The 17,500-nt window shown below is 42.9% G+C and overlaps 2 protein-coding genes across 8 annotated transcripts in view; both read right to left on the reverse strand.

Annotated features, from left to right (window-relative positions):
* znf800b (zinc finger protein 800b) overlaps positions 1–8,224 on the reverse strand; it is a 21,457-nt gene extending 13,233 nt beyond the window's left edge. The window contains exon 1 of one of the 3 annotated variants that reach the window (XM_042078485.1): positions 6,912–7,132. The gene's annotated coding sequence lies outside the window, so the exon portion shown is untranslated. Of the gene's footprint in view, positions 1–6,911; positions 7,134–8,030 lie in introns of those variants that run through there. The other 2 variants (XM_042078484.1, XM_042078483.1) reach the window with 2 other exon arrangements.
* Positions 8,225–8,920: 696 nt separating this feature from the next.
* atxn7l1 (ataxin 7-like 1) overlaps positions 8,921–17,500 on the reverse strand; it is a 15,726-nt gene continuing 7,146 nt past the window's right edge. For all 5 annotated transcript variants that reach the window (XM_042078487.1, XM_042078486.1, XM_042078490.1 and 2 more), the window contains 7 exons: positions 17,090–17,500; positions 15,412–15,494; positions 14,926–15,161; positions 14,486–14,672; positions 13,967–14,088; positions 13,108–13,834; positions 8,921–12,794 (listed from right to left, as the gene is read on the reverse strand). The exon at positions 17,090–17,500 is cut by the window's right edge and continues 83 nt beyond it. In XM_042078487.1, the coding sequence (XP_041934421.1) occupies positions 12,777–12,794; positions 13,108–13,834; positions 13,967–14,088; positions 14,486–14,672; positions 14,926–15,161; positions 15,412–15,494; positions 17,090–17,500 (1,784 nt within the window). In that variant the 3' untranslated portion in view covers positions 8,921–12,776. The remainder of the gene's footprint in view (positions 12,795–13,107; positions 13,835–13,966; positions 14,089–14,485; positions 14,673–14,925; positions 15,162–15,411; positions 15,495–17,089) is intronic.

Raw genomic sequence — 17,500 nt, forward strand, 5'->3', positions numbered from 1 at the left:
ACACACACACACACACACACAGCAGAGGAGGACTTCAAAATCACACACTCTCATTTACGTTTGGCCGACCATTTAATTCAAAGAGACTTACAAAAAGAGAACATTGAAGCTACAGTGCAGAAGAGACCTTAGCTAGGAATTACTGCTGCATTGGTCAATACTATTAATTAGAGGATAAGAGTGCAGACACTATCAGTACTAGTTAAAGTGTGGTGGGAGGAGAAAGGAAGGTAGAAGGATGTAGAGGAAGGAAGTGTGTGGTAAGTGAGTGTTAGGTTAGTGAGAGAGGAGGTATCCGTAGGTATCCACTCTCAAGTTCAACACACTCCAACGTTTCTGTCAGCTATTCACAGGGTTTGTCTTCCTGTTAGCGCTGCTTGTTTATGGCACAACTTATAATCATGATAATTTTGGTCAATATTGAGCTCATGATTATTTAACACACAATTCCTCAATGATTGGAAACAGCAACATTTTGGAAATCTCCATTTTTTCATTTAAATTTAATTTGTTTTTAAAAATAAGCCTAACAGTAGGCTCAATGGAATTATAATATAATTCAACTGAAAAACAAACAAATACATAAAAATACCTGCAACAGATAATGTATACAACAGTTACAACTGTAAAGTATGAGAGTGTGTTGGATTTATAACTCAAGACAAGCATGGCTGCCAAACAGAATGCAGCAAGCAAAATAATCCTTATATTTCCGTTATGCTGTTTTCATCATGGTTGGAAATACTGATATTTATAATAAAATATGGATAATAACTGATGATTAATTGATTTATTCAGCTAATCAGTTTATTTGATTAATTGTACAGTCCTACCTGCTGTATAGAGATTTAAGAGCAAATGCCATTTAAATTGCTCTCCTTTCTGTCCCAGTAAACTGACACCAACACTCACTATCTCTCTCTCACTCACTCAATTTCACAAGCACTGTGGTGAGTTGTGGCATGTCAAAGGTCACCACCCAATTTGCTGCTGGTGTCACCAATTAATTGCATCCACTGGCAGACTCAATAATCAGCTGTGAGGACAAACCATATGACTTACACATAATACAGGGCTCCCAGTATTTCCTTTTACAGGGAACACTTTTATAACCACCGATGAATGCTCACTTTTCACAATTCACATTATGAACAATGAGCGCTCTTATGCAACAGCCAAGCGAGCTACGGCGGCCGAGGCCTAGCAGACATAGTGGGACAGTGGTAACGTGATTTATGGGCCTGTCAACTACGCATGTGCAGCGCTGCATGGTTATTAGATCACAGCAGTCTGCCGGAGACTCCCTAAGTCCTTGTAGATAGAGCATCAGCCCTCCGATCCTGTCGGACCTTCGCTGCCACTCAAGTGGAAAGGGCTCGCTATAGATAAGGGTCTATGTATGCTAAACCTCCTCTCATTGTCCCCCTGGCCAGTTCACACCTCTTTCTCTTTCTCCTACTACTTAGTGCCCTTGGAGGAAAGACAAAAGAAAGATAAATGCGTTGGCTAAACACACGTAGTCTGCAATCATGCTCCAACCGAAAAACAAACGGACATACATACGGATGAGTAGCCTAACTGTGATCATTGTCATTACTAACAAATATTTGAAATTCAAATGACACCCGAGTCATTAAAGAGCCCACATGTGACAACATGCATATCAATCTGCTGCTTACATTCAAACCTAACCAAACCAGAGAGAAGTTTTTGAAGTCAAATGAAAATGTGATCATTATAAATGCCTAGGCCTATTTAATATCTTACTAAACTGGAGATGGAGTGTCAGTCAGGCAACCTCCAAGTCAAACAAACCAAAGGCATTACTAGTCTGGATCTTTGTACCTTTTTTAATTTTGTGAGCCTAGGGCTACCTGGACATAGAGATTTAAAATGTCAATGGGATTTACCTGGATAAATAAAAATATATATATATATATTCTCACTCTGTCAAACGACCACTGGGGGGAGACAAACTCCATGCATTAGAGGTTCCAACTCATTTATATCATAGCAGAAGAGTGAGCTGCCTTAAAACTACATGGCATGATAGATGGGGTTGGAAATAAACAACAACAACAACAACAACAACAATAATAATAATAATAATGATAACTACAAAAACAGATCCTTGATGGATCACAATATCTTCTGACTCATGGATTGTAAAAATTATAATTTCATCATATCTAACTACAACACCCTAATGTTTCTCAACTTTTGTATTTGTCATTGCATAGTTCGCTTGGAGTGAGTTCCTGATGCTTGCAGATCATGTGGCACTTGAAAAGCATGATTCAGAATGTTGGTCATTGCAGATCAAAGACCAAAATGGCGTCTGCAGTGTGCCTTCAATTTTATTGAATTTCAAATGTTTAGAAATTACATGTTTTGCGCACTCACTTGAATGCCCACATCTAAAGAAAAAACGTCTGTCAAAACACTTTGTGTAAATTACTTTGTCAGCTTTGCAAAGCTTTCTTATTCATTCATTCATAAAAAAAAAACTGCCTCTTGAATTCTTGAATTAATACAAAGCAGTATCATGATCAGTAACGCCCTTGAGGATGTGACTGAACATGTGAAGGGAGATTTTTCTGGAAGAACCAAAAAGGGAACTTTGGGGGTCAAACCTACAAGGAGGCCTAAGTCTAAAGGGTCAACTCCAGTCTGAGAACAACCTAGGATCTATTTTTGGATGATAACAAGTGTAAGCTTCTGTTGGGGACCAACACTATTAAACTAACTAATGACTATTTGTGCAATTAGTACATTACCTGACTCTTATTCCAATCGCCGCCATTTCGTAAGTACAAAGTCTGTGCAAGTTGATTACCAAACTCCCCTCCTTTCACATCCATGACAGTAGTGTTGTACGACATCCGGTAATCAACTTCATGCACATTTCTCCTAATAAGATGGTGTCGATCAGAAGAATAATTTAGGTAATGAATTGACTGCACAAACCGTCCCTTTTCATACCCTTTCTGTACACTTACCAAGTTCAAATGTCTGTGGGAACCCTCTCCACAGTATAACAGAAGTGTAATGATATTTTGAGCCTAGGAACAATTCACTTTGACGGTGCGAGCTTGCCACCAAGGCTATCGCTACACACTATTTAGTTGTAAATGCATATTTCTGTCTTACTCAAAACTAGTGTGATTAACAATGTTTTGGTCCCCAACGAAAGTTTACACTGGAATCATCTAAAAATAGATCACTAGGTTATTCTTAGTTGTCCAAAACTCAACCTTAATCAGAATATCATCAGATTTTCCTAACAAGAAAACATTGTCTGCATACACACTTGCAAAATTCTTGACAATTTGCAATCCAGTTGGTGAAAGGTTGTCAACACCATCATTTAATAGAATCGTCATTTAATTGACAACCTTTCAACAACTGGATTCATGACATCTCCGGCACGGCTTCCAGGTCAGGATGAGACACAGGATGAGAGAAACAGTGTAATTACCAGAGATAAGTGGAAAATGAACAGGAAAACAACATTTTACGCATGCGGTACGTCATGCCTCACACCTCTACGAATGAGGAGGGTGATGTCTATCTGAACGAAATATATCTCCAGGAACCCTTGGACCTACATGGATGAGTAACAGTGATATAATCCCCTACAGATTAGTCAACAAAACACAAAGGCATAGTGATTCAGGTCAATGTACTAAGATGCTCAACCTTAGAGCTACGTGTTTCCATCTCCATGGAGACAGACAAGCTAAAGTAGTGCAAGACTCTCTATAAACACTTGAGGAAAGTACTGCACGTAGAAACAAGAGTAGCTAATTGCACAAAGGAGCCAAACAGCATCAGTGAAAAGAATGCTGAACTGAAACTTGTGGGGAACAGGCAACCCAAATGAATGTCCAACGGTAGGAACCATTAATATAACCAAACTCATACCACTGACCACCCTAGGTAAACACCTACGCTCCAACACACATTCACACAAACGCACAAGTCCCAATATTCCATCTGCCATTTCATTCTATTCCGGTTCAGCTGCTTATACTGGCAAGTTGACTGTTGGCGAATCTTTGCTCACCACGGACCTGACCTGGTGTTAACTGGCATGCAAGTCACTTCCAGCCCATGGCTCATCCGAAAGTGACTGAGCTGAGAGCAGCCTCACACGCCACAGCTTGTGAAATGCCACACCGCTGCTTTCAGGCCATGGCTGAGTGCAGACACAGGAGGGTTGTAGGAAGGGGGCCGAGATATGTGTGTGTGTGTGGGGGGGGGGGGGGGGGTCTGACTTACAGTCATTACATCACCCTGTATTACACCACCAAGATTGCCAACACAATCTACCTGGCTGTGTAAATAACATCTCAACTTTTTTGAAAACGGTACGAAAACATATACCAGTCGTCCAGCTGGGTCTTGTCGATCACCTCACTTTATTAAGTCGACTGAACTGAGTCACAGGTTGGCTGACCTGCACTGGACAAAGTTTCTGCCACTGGTTTGAAGTCACCACAGGACGTGACTCACCCCTGCCATCTCCATCCCACTACTCCAAGGTGTTCATATTATAAAAATAAATCATACATTGTGTCATTCAACACTTCAGTTCAACAGAACACCACACAAAACCAGAATCCTCATCCCGCTCAAGGGCAGGTGATGTGAATGATCCTGCATCCAGCTCATTACTTCCGCATAACAGATTAAGTCTGGAAATGCAGCACGATAACTGATATAATATTTGCAAATCTAAGGCCATTAAGTATTCACCTGCAATCAATTACACTTGCTAATTACAATAAAATGCAGGCCTACTGACCACCCTAAAGTAGTATCTGGTTTGGCTCAGTCTGTCAAATATGAAGCCTGAAGACCTAAACCATATCTATTGAAAGTAGTGCAAACAAAACCATGTCAAACTCAAAATGAAACAAAAACAAATCTTCCCTTCTTTCATTTTTTTTTCCATCCTCAAACTCGATTTGATTTGCTTGTATTTTAGGAAGGTGATACGTCCAAAGGGCACTGAGGTCGAAAGAGATTTACCTCCATCATGAGGTAAGATACACATCGATGGTCCAGGTAATGTTTCACCAAAAGAACACAAATGTCATCAACTAAGCCTACTGGCCGCACGACACTAACGGCAACGACCATGTGCACTACTTCCTTGCGTAATAACAAAACAGGAAGCACTTCACAAACGTGGCAAAATCCAGTAGCTTCTTCAGAGTGTGTAATGGACAATAGCAGTATGCCAGGTATGCATTGGAGAAACTTAAATCCATGTGGTTAATCAATTACAGCGAAATCAACGCAAACAACAACAGTTTAGTCGCCTTAAAATGATCGATTGGGTACAAACCTAGTCCTATGGGCGTACGTGAAACGCGGGATGTGACGCAAATGGCACCGTTTATATTCCTAACGGCCACTAGTTAATTTGGTGATGACAAAATTGACTTTTATTCGCGGCGTCCCAGTAGATGTCCTGATGTGAGAGGTGCACAGCACTTGAACTGTTCGTCTTAGTGAAGATCAGTTGCGTAACTTCGATCTACAAAACTTAATGAATTGTGCACCAAAGCGCCACATCAGCCCCCGCGATGTAAGGTGAAGTGCCTTGCTCTGCCAAAGAACCCCAATATTTCACGAAACGCATGAGCGCAAAAAATAAATAGAATTATTTCTGGTATAACGTGTTTTCTTTAAAAAGTACACCGCAGAAACGGATAGTTATCAGTCATACGGGATCTGTTCACTCTTTCGTATGGACGGCTAGGACGCATGCACGTAACGGCCGACAGTGCATTGGGGCCAGACACCGATGGCTTTCAGTCGGATTGATTCGGCACGTGGATAACTAAATAATGCACAGAAAGCATGATTCAGTGTATGACTACCAAACAGTGATTACTGTGCGCTTACAAGGACAGGTTAACGAAGGTAGCGATCTAACGCAAGAGCTAGGCTACGCCGATATGCGCAAAACGGCACAATCGTTGCGCAGCTTCGAACTAACCTCCCCAATTTGTGTGTGCCAACTCCTCGATTGTTTGAGAGTCTATCGTTACTTTACTCAGAACCTCTTCTCGCTGTCTATTTGCAACCACAAGCGCAATGCACTTCTCCGTTCTCATGGCACCGTTTGCATTGACCTATTATCCCCCTAAAATCTCCTTTACACGCTTTTATTGTCAACTCCAAAAAGCTACTATTTCGTACCACAAAAGACCAGATTAAGTTGATCAAAGGAAAGGCTACGTATAAAATGCACCTTTCAAGTCGTAAGAAAAGAGGCCCCCTCCACAGATTGCAGCATGGCCGAGAGTGCAGCGTAAAAGCGGGCTGACCCAAAAGAGATACAAAGGGAGTGTTGAATACGTCCATACACGACTAAAAACTATATTGCGAATGATCTAAAACCGTTACGTGGATAGTTATATCGCCGAAGTAAATTACGAAATGGTCGATGATGAGAAAGATTAAATGCTACGCTATGCGGCTCGGTGGCACCTTTTCCAAGAAGTAGCTTGGCGCACAGGTCCGGTGACCCTTCCGGCTTTGCGCGTCTTCCTACAGACTACATCCAGTCACAAATGTGTAAATTACCGTGGTTGAGCCGTTGAAGATGTTAAATACCAAACACATTGTTTATGTCTGTCCTTAAAAACGCTGTTAACGGACAATATGAGCCTCTGAAACCAAACATTCGCCCCTCCATGAATGGACCGAACAAGAGAACGATGACGCCATTTTCTGCAAAACAACCACGTTCGGTGAGGTACGAAGAGGCATTTTTTAGCTTCCAAAACGATTCTGGGCCTCGGCTAAACGGTCTACGGTGGATGTAAATGTTATTATTGTAGTTCTTACCAGATTGGCTGTCAAAACACAAGATTAAATCAGTTTTCGCTACGTACCAGAAAGCGTTTCGGCCGGTGAGCTACTTCGACTGTGCGTCCTCTCGGGCTAGCTGGGGATTGTTTATTACGCCTCTCAGTGCTGAGTTCTCGCTCGGCAGTTCCCTCGCCAGCAGCCTTTGTGCACAGCGTGGAGAGCCCTCAGTCGTGCGGCTGCTGCGCAAAAGGTGCTACACTAAACTTTATAAATACCACGACTGTCAACACGACAGAGGTCTACAGGAAAACTGACCTCAACAGAACTGTAAAAGTGCTGTTAATTACAGATTATTTAGGTGATATATTCACGTGTCTTTAGCGCGCGCTCACTCCAAATCCATAAACTTGGGTTTCTCCAAATTGTCAGAAGAGCCAAAAAAGTTTTAAAACAATACAGTGGCATCTTATTTTAATGATGCATATAATTGCTCCAATGTAAGAGATTTGTTAATTTAAACTGTAATTTTATTTCATGGAATTTCACAAAAATATGCCCTATACATGAAAATACCCAAATATAGGCCACAATATTGATTTAATTTGCATTAATGTGATATTTTGGTAAATGCTTGTAAAATAAAACAAATTCAGTCTACACCTAAATGTTGATATGTAGCCTGGGCTATAAGTTATGGACTTCTTTTGAAAGTAATGTCAAGTGATCCTCAGTGTCACCAAGAAATTCAATAACTGTTAAGGACATTAGAAAATGCTAAAGTGAAATTGGGGAAAGGCAAAAAGTAATTGCCATTGGTTCAATCAGTTTTAACACTATAACATACCTAAAGTTACTTCATTATAGACCATAACGCTTTACAGTGGTTAAGCTTTACGAAAAGTAGGGCCAATCAAGAAAAGCAGCTGTAACATTAACGTTAGTTCCTAACCGTATTAAGTGATGTATATTTCAAATAGCTATGATAGCTAGCTATGTTATCAATGTGATTTAGCTGATAAGACATGCTTGGAATGCCTGATCCCAGTGCGAAAGGCTGCAGGGGGTTGGCGAGTAATGTCATCGCACAAAAACTAGTATACAGTTGAAGTGGTCACGTTATCCTAGCTAGCAAGCTAGTCCAACAAACGCTAGCTTGCTTAATGTTAGCCTGCTAGCATCATCACCGAGAAGTGTGTCAGCACCTTGGTTTGCAGTTCACGTAACGTTATTCGTCATTTCTTTTCAGATCTGCCCAGTAATCGACTGATATTTACAGGCATTCCGCAAGTAATCACCCAGTGATGCTGATGTGGCTATCTTTAACATGCATCCCTGTGAAGAAAAACGCCATGTTTACTGTTCTGTAGAAACTTTAAACAGCTTCCCTTCCCTTGCGCAGGTGCTAGGGGAAACTTGGTTGCTATGATACTGTAGACCGGGGATAGCGCGCGAAAGTGCTTACAATCTAAACACGTGCATGATGTATCAATTTGTTTGAGCATGTTCCCACCATCCAAATCCTGCAACTGCGAACTGCCCAGGTTGCGCGCAATGAGAAGTCGTCGGGAAACGTTTATTTTCTAACAGGCGTAATGCACACATGTGCGATCTCGTAGAGCTTGCTGATTGCACAATATTTTTATTAACGTGTGTAATGATGGTGAGAAATTAAATTTTATTTTATCAAATAGACATTGAAAAGCTCGTTGAGCCATTGTGTTTGGATCCAAATAAGAAAAAAGACAGCGTCGCAGAGTTCTCCTGTAGTTATAATCCTTCAAACCATGCCCTCAACTCCACAGAAAATATAACAAAAGATAGCCATTGCTCTTACCCAGACTCCTAACTGAAGGGCCTGGACTAAACCATTATCATAAGAATGCTGGTTGGGGTGGAGTGGGGGGTGAATATTCCTTCTACCCGAATCGCCACAGAATTTCAAGAATAAAACCTGTCCATGTATTGCTTACGACACTCTTAGCCTTGCTTTACAGGTTTGTTTGAATCGCTGTGATGGTTGACACACAACTTGTGACAGTCTTTCAAACGGAGGCATCAGGCAATAGGCCGATAGATAGATAGATAGATGAATGATAGATAGCTGGATACTTTATTGATCCCTAGAGGAAATTCAAGACCCTAGGGGAAATTCTATATCCCAAGTGCACAGAAAAACTTGTCCATCATCAGCATACATTGCTCAGTTAATGTTAAAACAGTTGACACACAACATGACACAGGGAGACAGGTAAAAAATGTATTTGTGTAACAGTTGAAATCCAAAACATTGTCAAACCCTGAAAATACACATATTCTATTTCATTATTGAAAATGCCATTGGCCAAAAGAGTAAAAAGCACATAGAGGACACTGTTCCACTGAGGTTTAGCCATTGTTTTGTTTTTTTTAAACTCCTTTTCAAATACGTTTAGTTTTATAGCATTTACATGACCATATAAAAATAAGGCCTTACAATGGGGGGAAAAAAAAAGAAGAAAAAAAAACAGCTCATATGGCTAGATTAGACTGGGGAAAGTATTCCCTAAACATCAGATAATTTAAAACAAACAAACAAAAAGTATAACTGTATTTAGTGAAGACAGAATGTGTACAAGTTACACACCTGGACAAAAGGGCAGTATAAAATGTATTATCATTTAATACAATTAGTATACACAGTTATATGACATTTAACCTGATTTTTTTTATGGAGCTGGGGTTCTAAGGTGGTCAGAAGGTCTCTGTGAAACTGAAGCCATATCAGACAAGAGCAATTCATCAGTTTAAAATAAATGTAGCCTTTCACCTTGTTTGATTTTTTTTTTTATGCTTTGGGTAGATCAAACACCTACAGTATACAGAACTTTGGGGAAGGGGGGGGGGGCATTTGCATGATAAAAAGCACAGGAGTTTTTCAAAGAGATAAATTGATACAAAAAATATGAATGCTGATTAAAAAAATATATCACAGTGGACAAGCCACAGAATCATGGCCTATATGTAAAGCGGTCATTTATTTACCAAATATACATTTTCTTCCAACATACACTTCTAGAGACAAACTATTAAAAGCCTGTCTATGTTATACATCTCTGAAATCGATGGCCTTCAACTGCAAATGAAGAGGGGACATTCTCAACGATAACAAACCAGATATAACGTGGTGAATAAAAGGTGCAGAAGGGACATCAAATAGTTTTTTTCTTTAGTTATTAGGTGGCACAAACCCAACCAGCAATATCAGAAATGGCAACAAAGCTTGTAGAGAATATATCTTGTTAACATTCAATTAACTTTCATTCAAAGAACCAAGTACACTTCACCCAAGTGGTGAATGGTTTAAATACACATTAAAGGTACACTATGCAGGTTTAGGTATTTTTGGCGACTGTAGAGCTCCCTCTAGTCGTGATATATTTACTCTGCTGTTGTAAATAGCAAAATTCTCATGACTTAACCCCCTGTACAAAATGAAAATGCTTTTGTTGTGGAGGTGAAGGATTAACAACAGGCAACAACTATCTCCAAAGAGCTATATCTACTGACAAGGTAATGTTTCACGATTCTCATGAGATTTGTAGGGCCGCCATTTGTGAAGTTGCATGGCTGGTTTTCTCAGTAGTGCTTCACTATGTCAATGCTGTATAGCTTTGCTAGGTGAACAATTCACCTATTACAAGTTCATTAACCATCAAATTGGCTTCGTAAAGGTGAAAATCTTGCATAGTGTACCTTTAAGATGTCTTAACATACAAAGCGGCTTTGATGTTATCTGCTTCAAAAAGTCATACCTAACCATTTAAAATCACTTTCTAACTCATATCTGGGCTTTGGTCTTTTTATGAGACAAAACAGTGTGCGTGGTGAGAGAAATAAGACTGCAGGGACTATGTTCAAATAATTTGTTACTGAAGAGGCTGGAACTGACCTCCAAGTGATAAGTGCCAATAGCTTTAGAGTAGAAGAAACCAATTGCGAAGAGCTTTCTATGGGGAAAGCAACTCCCTCAACTTGCACTACTTCCAGCACCTGAGTCTCGGGTGGAAGCACTTCACACGGAGATCATAAAGGCTTGAACGCTGAGCTTTCAGCCACGGCGTACGGTGAGACTGGCTCTTGAGCAAGGCAGAAAGGTACTAGCCAACATGTCAATAGGTGAAATGCACACAGAACATTTATGTGGGGATATCAAACGAAAAGAAAAACTGTACAAACATTTGTCTTTCTATGTAATATATATATTTATGTTTTTGAAATATCTTTTTCTCTATAAATAAGAACAGACTTCATTTCTGGTAAATTACAAAGTGCAAAGGGGCAAATACTAAAGTTGACTATTAAGGAGATCATGCCGATCCAATAAATCCACACCAAGGAAATATATGACTATGGTTGGTTTACAGTGCAAATGCCTTAAACCAAATATGATTCATTATTACACATGCTTAAAAACAGCAGTATTATACTTGGATTTAATCCACAAGATAAAGCTGAGTGACACTGCAATGGGGCCTTTTTAAATGACAAATGTAAATGATGGATTGTTTAAAAAGAAACTTGCAAAATAAAGCAAGATAGATTTCTTTGGGGGTTATAATATTTGTGATACAAAGGGTGGGCTGGGAATTGGGATTGCTTTGTGTAGCTCTGCAAGATTAATAATAAATACAAAAAAATAATAGAAAGATATGTACACTTCCAACAATACAAACTCTATAATAATACTTTCAACTTTTAAAATTACATACAAATATACTTTTGCTCATATTTAGCCCTACTCTACTCAGTTAGAAAATTAATAAAGAAATGATAAATTATCATACAAAATCCAACACTTCCTTATGTTGTTTTCCATTTAGGCGCAAGTCCTGACATTGTGTGTTTTCTTGCAATGCTTGCAACAACACTAAAATACTTGAAGAAAAAAAAAAACCTGAATTCATCCTATTTTTGTTTAAAAATAATCTTGCCAAACAGTGTCAGTAAAGAATTCCCTTGGTTGAAAGTTCCTGTTGTTCTCTCTGCCACCTGTTCTACCTTCCAGGTGGGAAGAGACTTAAGTGCACTTTAGATAGGCATGGTGGAGAGGCTTTTTCCATTCCAGAGCCTTTTTGTGTGTCGAGTGTGTGTGTGTGTGTGTGTGTGTGTGTCTGTACAAATACCCAAGTATGGGTGTACATACGCATGTGCAATATGGTACATGGTAGACAGGTTTCAGGCATGATGTGAGGTCCCTCACACTTGTCACAGCTCACGGAAGAAATCCAACGACGTGCAAGACACGCGGTGTCCCTCTTTTCCTATCATTTCTATTGTCCTGACATCTCCAGCAAAAGGCGAGATGATCGAACGGATTGCTATATTATAGCGGCAAGAACCAAAAAAACAAACAAAAAAGTTCAACGGCAAGAGTGGTGTTGAAATAAACAAAGCCTGTCCGCTCTACTGACGGCAGTTGTTTTTTTCCTCGTAAATTGTCTTAATCTGTACACACATGTGGAAGGGCATGCTCGCCATCATCCACGGTGACCCCAAAAAGCTGTGTAGCGTAGCGGTTGAAAGTGCAGTTAAACTGCAGGGAGAGCGTTTAGTACCAACGGGACACCTCTCTTTACTTTCATACCACCCCCCCCCCACACACACACACACACACACACACACACACACACACACACACACACACACACACACACACACACACACACACACACACACACACACACACACACACACACACACAGGGTTCCACCACCAACAACAACCACAGCTCAGAGGTCTCTCCGATAGACAATGGGCACACAGCTAGATTTCACTGCTCTGGTCTATCAGTTACAATTCCAGTAAGCCCTGTAACACAGGCGGAGGAAGAAGGGCTTGGAGGATGTAGAGTTAACAGTCTGTTTGTGCTGAGCATCGTTCCCTTCTCCTTAGTTTGATAATCCATTAAGTCAGTGGTGCACCTTGGGCTGAAAAAGACAGAGAGGGAAATAAATGGGAGGGAGAATGATGAGATCAGCTAGACAGAAGGGAATTGTAAGGTGTAAGAATAGTGGAATAGTATAGTAAAGAATAGTAAGCTGTAATGGAATTTGGAGTAGTGTTATATACATAGTGATGGAAATATGTCCTTTTTGTTTGTTTCATGCGATTCTATACAGATACATGGAAACGATTATGATGATTATGCAAAATTATTCTCAAATAGTTCTGTGTGATCTGGCAATTACAATAGTGACAGGCCCAAATGCTCCTAGTAAAAGGGGCACAGTGGAGACGTACCTGCCGCAGGTGAGGGTTGTGTGGCGACTCAGGGAGAGGGGCCAGGAGGCTCAAGCTGCTCTTCCTGAAGATGCTGTCCAGCCCCGCTGTCTTGGTCACCTTCCCTGACTTCTCCCCCAAGCCAGAGCTCTTGCGCTTCCTGCCGTCCATCGCCATGGCGCTGAACGGTGTGGGGCCGTGCGTGGTGAGCACGTGGTCGCCCTGGAGCGAGCTGCCCGCACCCACCTGCCCGCCACTTGCGTACCTTCCCGTGTCTTTGAGCCCCTGCCCAATCCGACTGGGGGACTTGCTCTTGATGCAGAGCGTGGCTGTGCCGTTGCTGATTATGGCAGGCCCTGAAGGGGGCGCTAGAGGAGAGGCAGGCGGGTGGTAGCCGTTTCCGTTCTTCCGGTGGGAGCTCCCCTCGGAGGGCTTGCGCCTCTTGGCGCCAGGCCCCTCGCTCTGAGCCCTGGGGGACTTGGCAGGTTTAGTCCGAGGCGGTTTGGCAAAGGAGGAAGAGGAGGAGGAGGACGCTGGAGTCGGCGGGTCGGGGTCCCTGATGCAGAAGATTCCGCCTCCGTTGTGGGGGAAGGCTGTGGAGTACGAGACGACGGAGACCCCATCCAGAGACGGAGGGGCAGCAGGAGAGGCAAACAGGGGAGGGAAGAGCACACCCGAACTGGAGGAGGAAGAGTCTGAAGGGCTAGGGGAGTTACTTGCCAAACTCTCTGCTGCCAAGGGTACCTTCCTGCAAAAATAAGACCATAGCATCAGTTTGACATCAGATGGCCGGTCAACACTACACCACTAGATGAGTTTTGATTGTCTCAATTATTATTATTATTATTTTTCTGTTGTTTGAAGTCTTTTGCTTACTTACTTCCACATCTGAGAATTCACATGCTTCTCCACCATGGAGTGCAACACCAGCCGGATCTTGTCCCAACGCCGATCGAAGACATAATGACCTCTCCCCATCAGCCTGCTGTTGAAGGCACAGCACTGCCCGAGGCAAATTGAGAGAGACAAGAGTGAATTTCTTCCTTGAATTTGTGATGTGGAAAAATGATGCTTGCACATGTTTGGCATGAAGCTCAATTCCACTGGGGAGTTTGAGAACTGACACACACGTGGATACAGTCTCCCCTCTGCGATGAGTCACTGGTCAGAACTGCCAGCTAAATGAGAAATGCCAACCACACCGAAGGCTGCACAATCTGTTATGTTTGTAAGCTCATCATATTACCGTGTTACAAATACAATATATAAATAGGGATGATTGATGGGGACCCTAAAGATGTTTTTAAAACATAAAACAGCAGATTCAAACAAACAACTTTAGTCTGAGGGTGTGTGCGTGTGTGTGTGTTTGTGTGTGTGTGTGTGTTTTGGCTCTTACACTCATTGGGTGTGGATGGCGCGGAGAGTAATGGCAGGTTGGTTTCTCGGGGTCCTCGGACGCCTCCGTCTCGCCCTCGTCGCTGGACAGGCGACTTTCCGCAGCTGCCCTCTGCCAGCTGGGCGCAGGGTCAGGGGCGGGCACCGCAGAGGAGCTCAGCATCACCGTGCCCACGCTGCCCACAGACCTGTCCGAGTTTCAAAAGAGACTGTGTAACTGGGACTCATCATCAGTGAAGGAAATTGCCTTGACTAGATACAAAGTTTCCTTAAAGGGAAACAGTGTGATGTATAAATAATGAGTCCAAAGATGATCAGTTGTCAAGGACCGCTCCCATTATCAAGATCAAGCATGCTTCATTATGAAACTACCACATACAACAAATCCAGCCAATGACAAATAATTAGTATGGGATGTTTGAAACATTACTGAGTATCTACCTGTGCATGTGTGTGTTAGCCAGGCGTAGCCGCAAAGTGGAAGTGGTTTTGTCATTGGGGCAGTGGGCCGGCCCGCTTGGCGTAGTGTCGTGTGATTGGTTGAGCTGGCTGCCAGTCTGACTCTCCCGTTTGTGCCCGCCATCCTTCTCCTTTGCTCGCCCTTTGTGCTCGGCCAGGAGGACGTCAAAGTCTTTCTTCCTCCCGGGTACAGCGCGGCGATGGGTCAGGGAGTGAGTCTGTCATGACACACACACACACACACACACACACACACACACACACACACACACACACACACACACAAACGTTATCCAAAAGCACTAAGTTTGACCCGAATCATCACAGCATAATGAGGAATTAAGAGGACGGAACATAACCCAACAGAGGGAGTGTTGTGCTACACAGTTCCCTGGGAAATGATCACAAAAACACAGAGTAGAGAACACAGGACACAAGCTAAGCAGAATGAGATGGGCAGCTGCCAACCTTGCAAGTGAGAGACCGGGTGCAAGCCCTTTTGGTTTCTGGATCCAGGACTCCACAGTGCTTATTAGGATCAAAGATCCTCCCTTGAGAAAGAAAAAAAATGGAATTTAAAAAGGCATTAAAAAAATAGACCTGTTCATGTTTATTTATAGGCAAGGGTTGGCCTGTGGGTGAATCTCTGTCTGGTTTAACACGTCATTCTGAACAGCATATTTCTCCTGAAAAATCAGTTGAATGTAAGACTGCTAACTTGCTTCACCCTGTGTGAAATGATGATCTAGTCACTTTTGTCACTCAAAACCTGTCATACATTGCAATGCACTGCAGACTCCCCTGGACTGACTCATTCATTTCATATCAACTGGCTCTGACCCAGATGTCCTCTGTAATCTCGAATCGCTAATCTCTATAATCTAGTCAGGGATGTGTGCTGCTGCGATTGTTCCCGCGCTTGGAAGGAGCCGAGTCGAGCCTGCTCCTGGAAGCCAGTCTCGCGCTCCTCTCTTTCAGACTTTTCTCTTTTTTTTTTCCCTCTAGGAGGAGCAGAGGATTTTGGCACAGAGTGTGCGTGTGGAAAGTACACTCCCTAAATCAAGCCCTTGTAAGTGACACGGCGGAGGCGGCGTAACAAAAACGCCACATGGAAGAGGGTGGTGGGACGCCCCCCCCCCCCCCATCGCCGCCGCGGCCTCCATCCTCTCATCTCGTCCAGTAGCTGCCTCCTCCTCTAAGGCCGGGGCTTGGGCCTGTGCAACAGGTGAACGTTTTTCCTCCCCGAATCCACTCAGCACGCCGCTGCCAGGCCTACCTTGCCAGCACCACTGCAACTGAAGTCTAGCTCAGCTTGGAAATCCCAGAGTAGGAATAAAAAGAAAGTGGACTGACTGACTGACAGATCTCTGAGCAGGCCGATCAGGGAGCCGTTGGGGAGTGGTTTATATGACATAAACGAGGAAGCACTGCTGTCTGAAATTCAGCTACGGCTTCAGTCTAAAGGCTTAATGAAGATGTCACAATTAGATGCTGATCATTAAATGCTATGTGGATAAAGTCTGAGAAAGCTGCACGGTAAAAGCTGTTGTCCCTACAGATTTCAGGGAGTATTATGTCCCAATGTCTCTACTTAGCCTTGCGATCCTAGTTTAAGTCTTTTTCAGCTCAGTTATTGCAATGAAAGTTCCACACACTGTCAGTATCATTTTGAGTGATGCTCATTAGACATCCCTCATCCAAAGTAAATCCCTTCACTGATGGTGTCCAGACCACACTGAACATAGTCAAAACCTGTGGTCTGGAAAGGCCTTGATAGAGCATAGCAGATACATAATGCTAACGCAACACTCCTTGCATTGCAACATAATGGCAATCTGATGACAAGCTTTGACACAAACTGATACTTACATTTACATAACTAATTAATTAACAATTATTTTGCAGACGTTTCTATGCAAAGCAACCTACACGTCAATTGTATTACAAAGGCCTTGTACCTTGTTCAAGGGCACAACGGTGGAAGGCGGGAATTGAACCCACAACTTTTCAGGCTACTACATGCTAGCCCAGCTCGTTAACCACTACGCTACCACCACCCCATCACTATTTCATCACCAGTCCTATGGCCACCCTTGTGATTTATTTGTAAATACAAACAGCAAAATGAACCGAATAAAACATTTACCTGACACTCTCTTGTGCCGGCTGCCTTTCGTCCCATTTTGGTGCTTCTTTTCCAAGGGAGAGGGCGGGGCACTGGGCCTCCTGTCCAATGAGGACAGGGAAGGCGAGGCGCTGGGCCTTCTGTCCAATGAGGACGGAGAGGGAGACGCACTAGGCCTCCTGTCCTGAGAGGCGGAGGGGGAGGGGGTGGGACGCTTGTCCAGCGGGGAGCGCGAGGGGCTGCGCCGAAGGCCGTCTTGTGCCGAAGGTGGCGTGACCGAGCGCGGCGTCGCCGGGCCCCGACCGTTCACAAACTTCTCCTGAGGCTTGTGGAAGGCTAGCGAGGAGGACTTGAGGGAGGCGGCCGGCGACTGAGAGGAGGAGGAGGAGGAGGAAGAGGAGTAGGGGAAAGAAGAGGTGCTGGGGGCTGAAG

The sequence above is a fragment of the Alosa sapidissima genome, chromosome 22, assembly GCF_018492685.1.
Source record: "Alosa sapidissima isolate fAloSap1 chromosome 22, fAloSap1.pri, whole genome shotgun sequence".
In the NCBI taxonomy this organism is placed as follows: Eukaryota; Metazoa; Chordata; class Actinopteri; order Clupeiformes; family Clupeidae; genus Alosa; species Alosa sapidissima.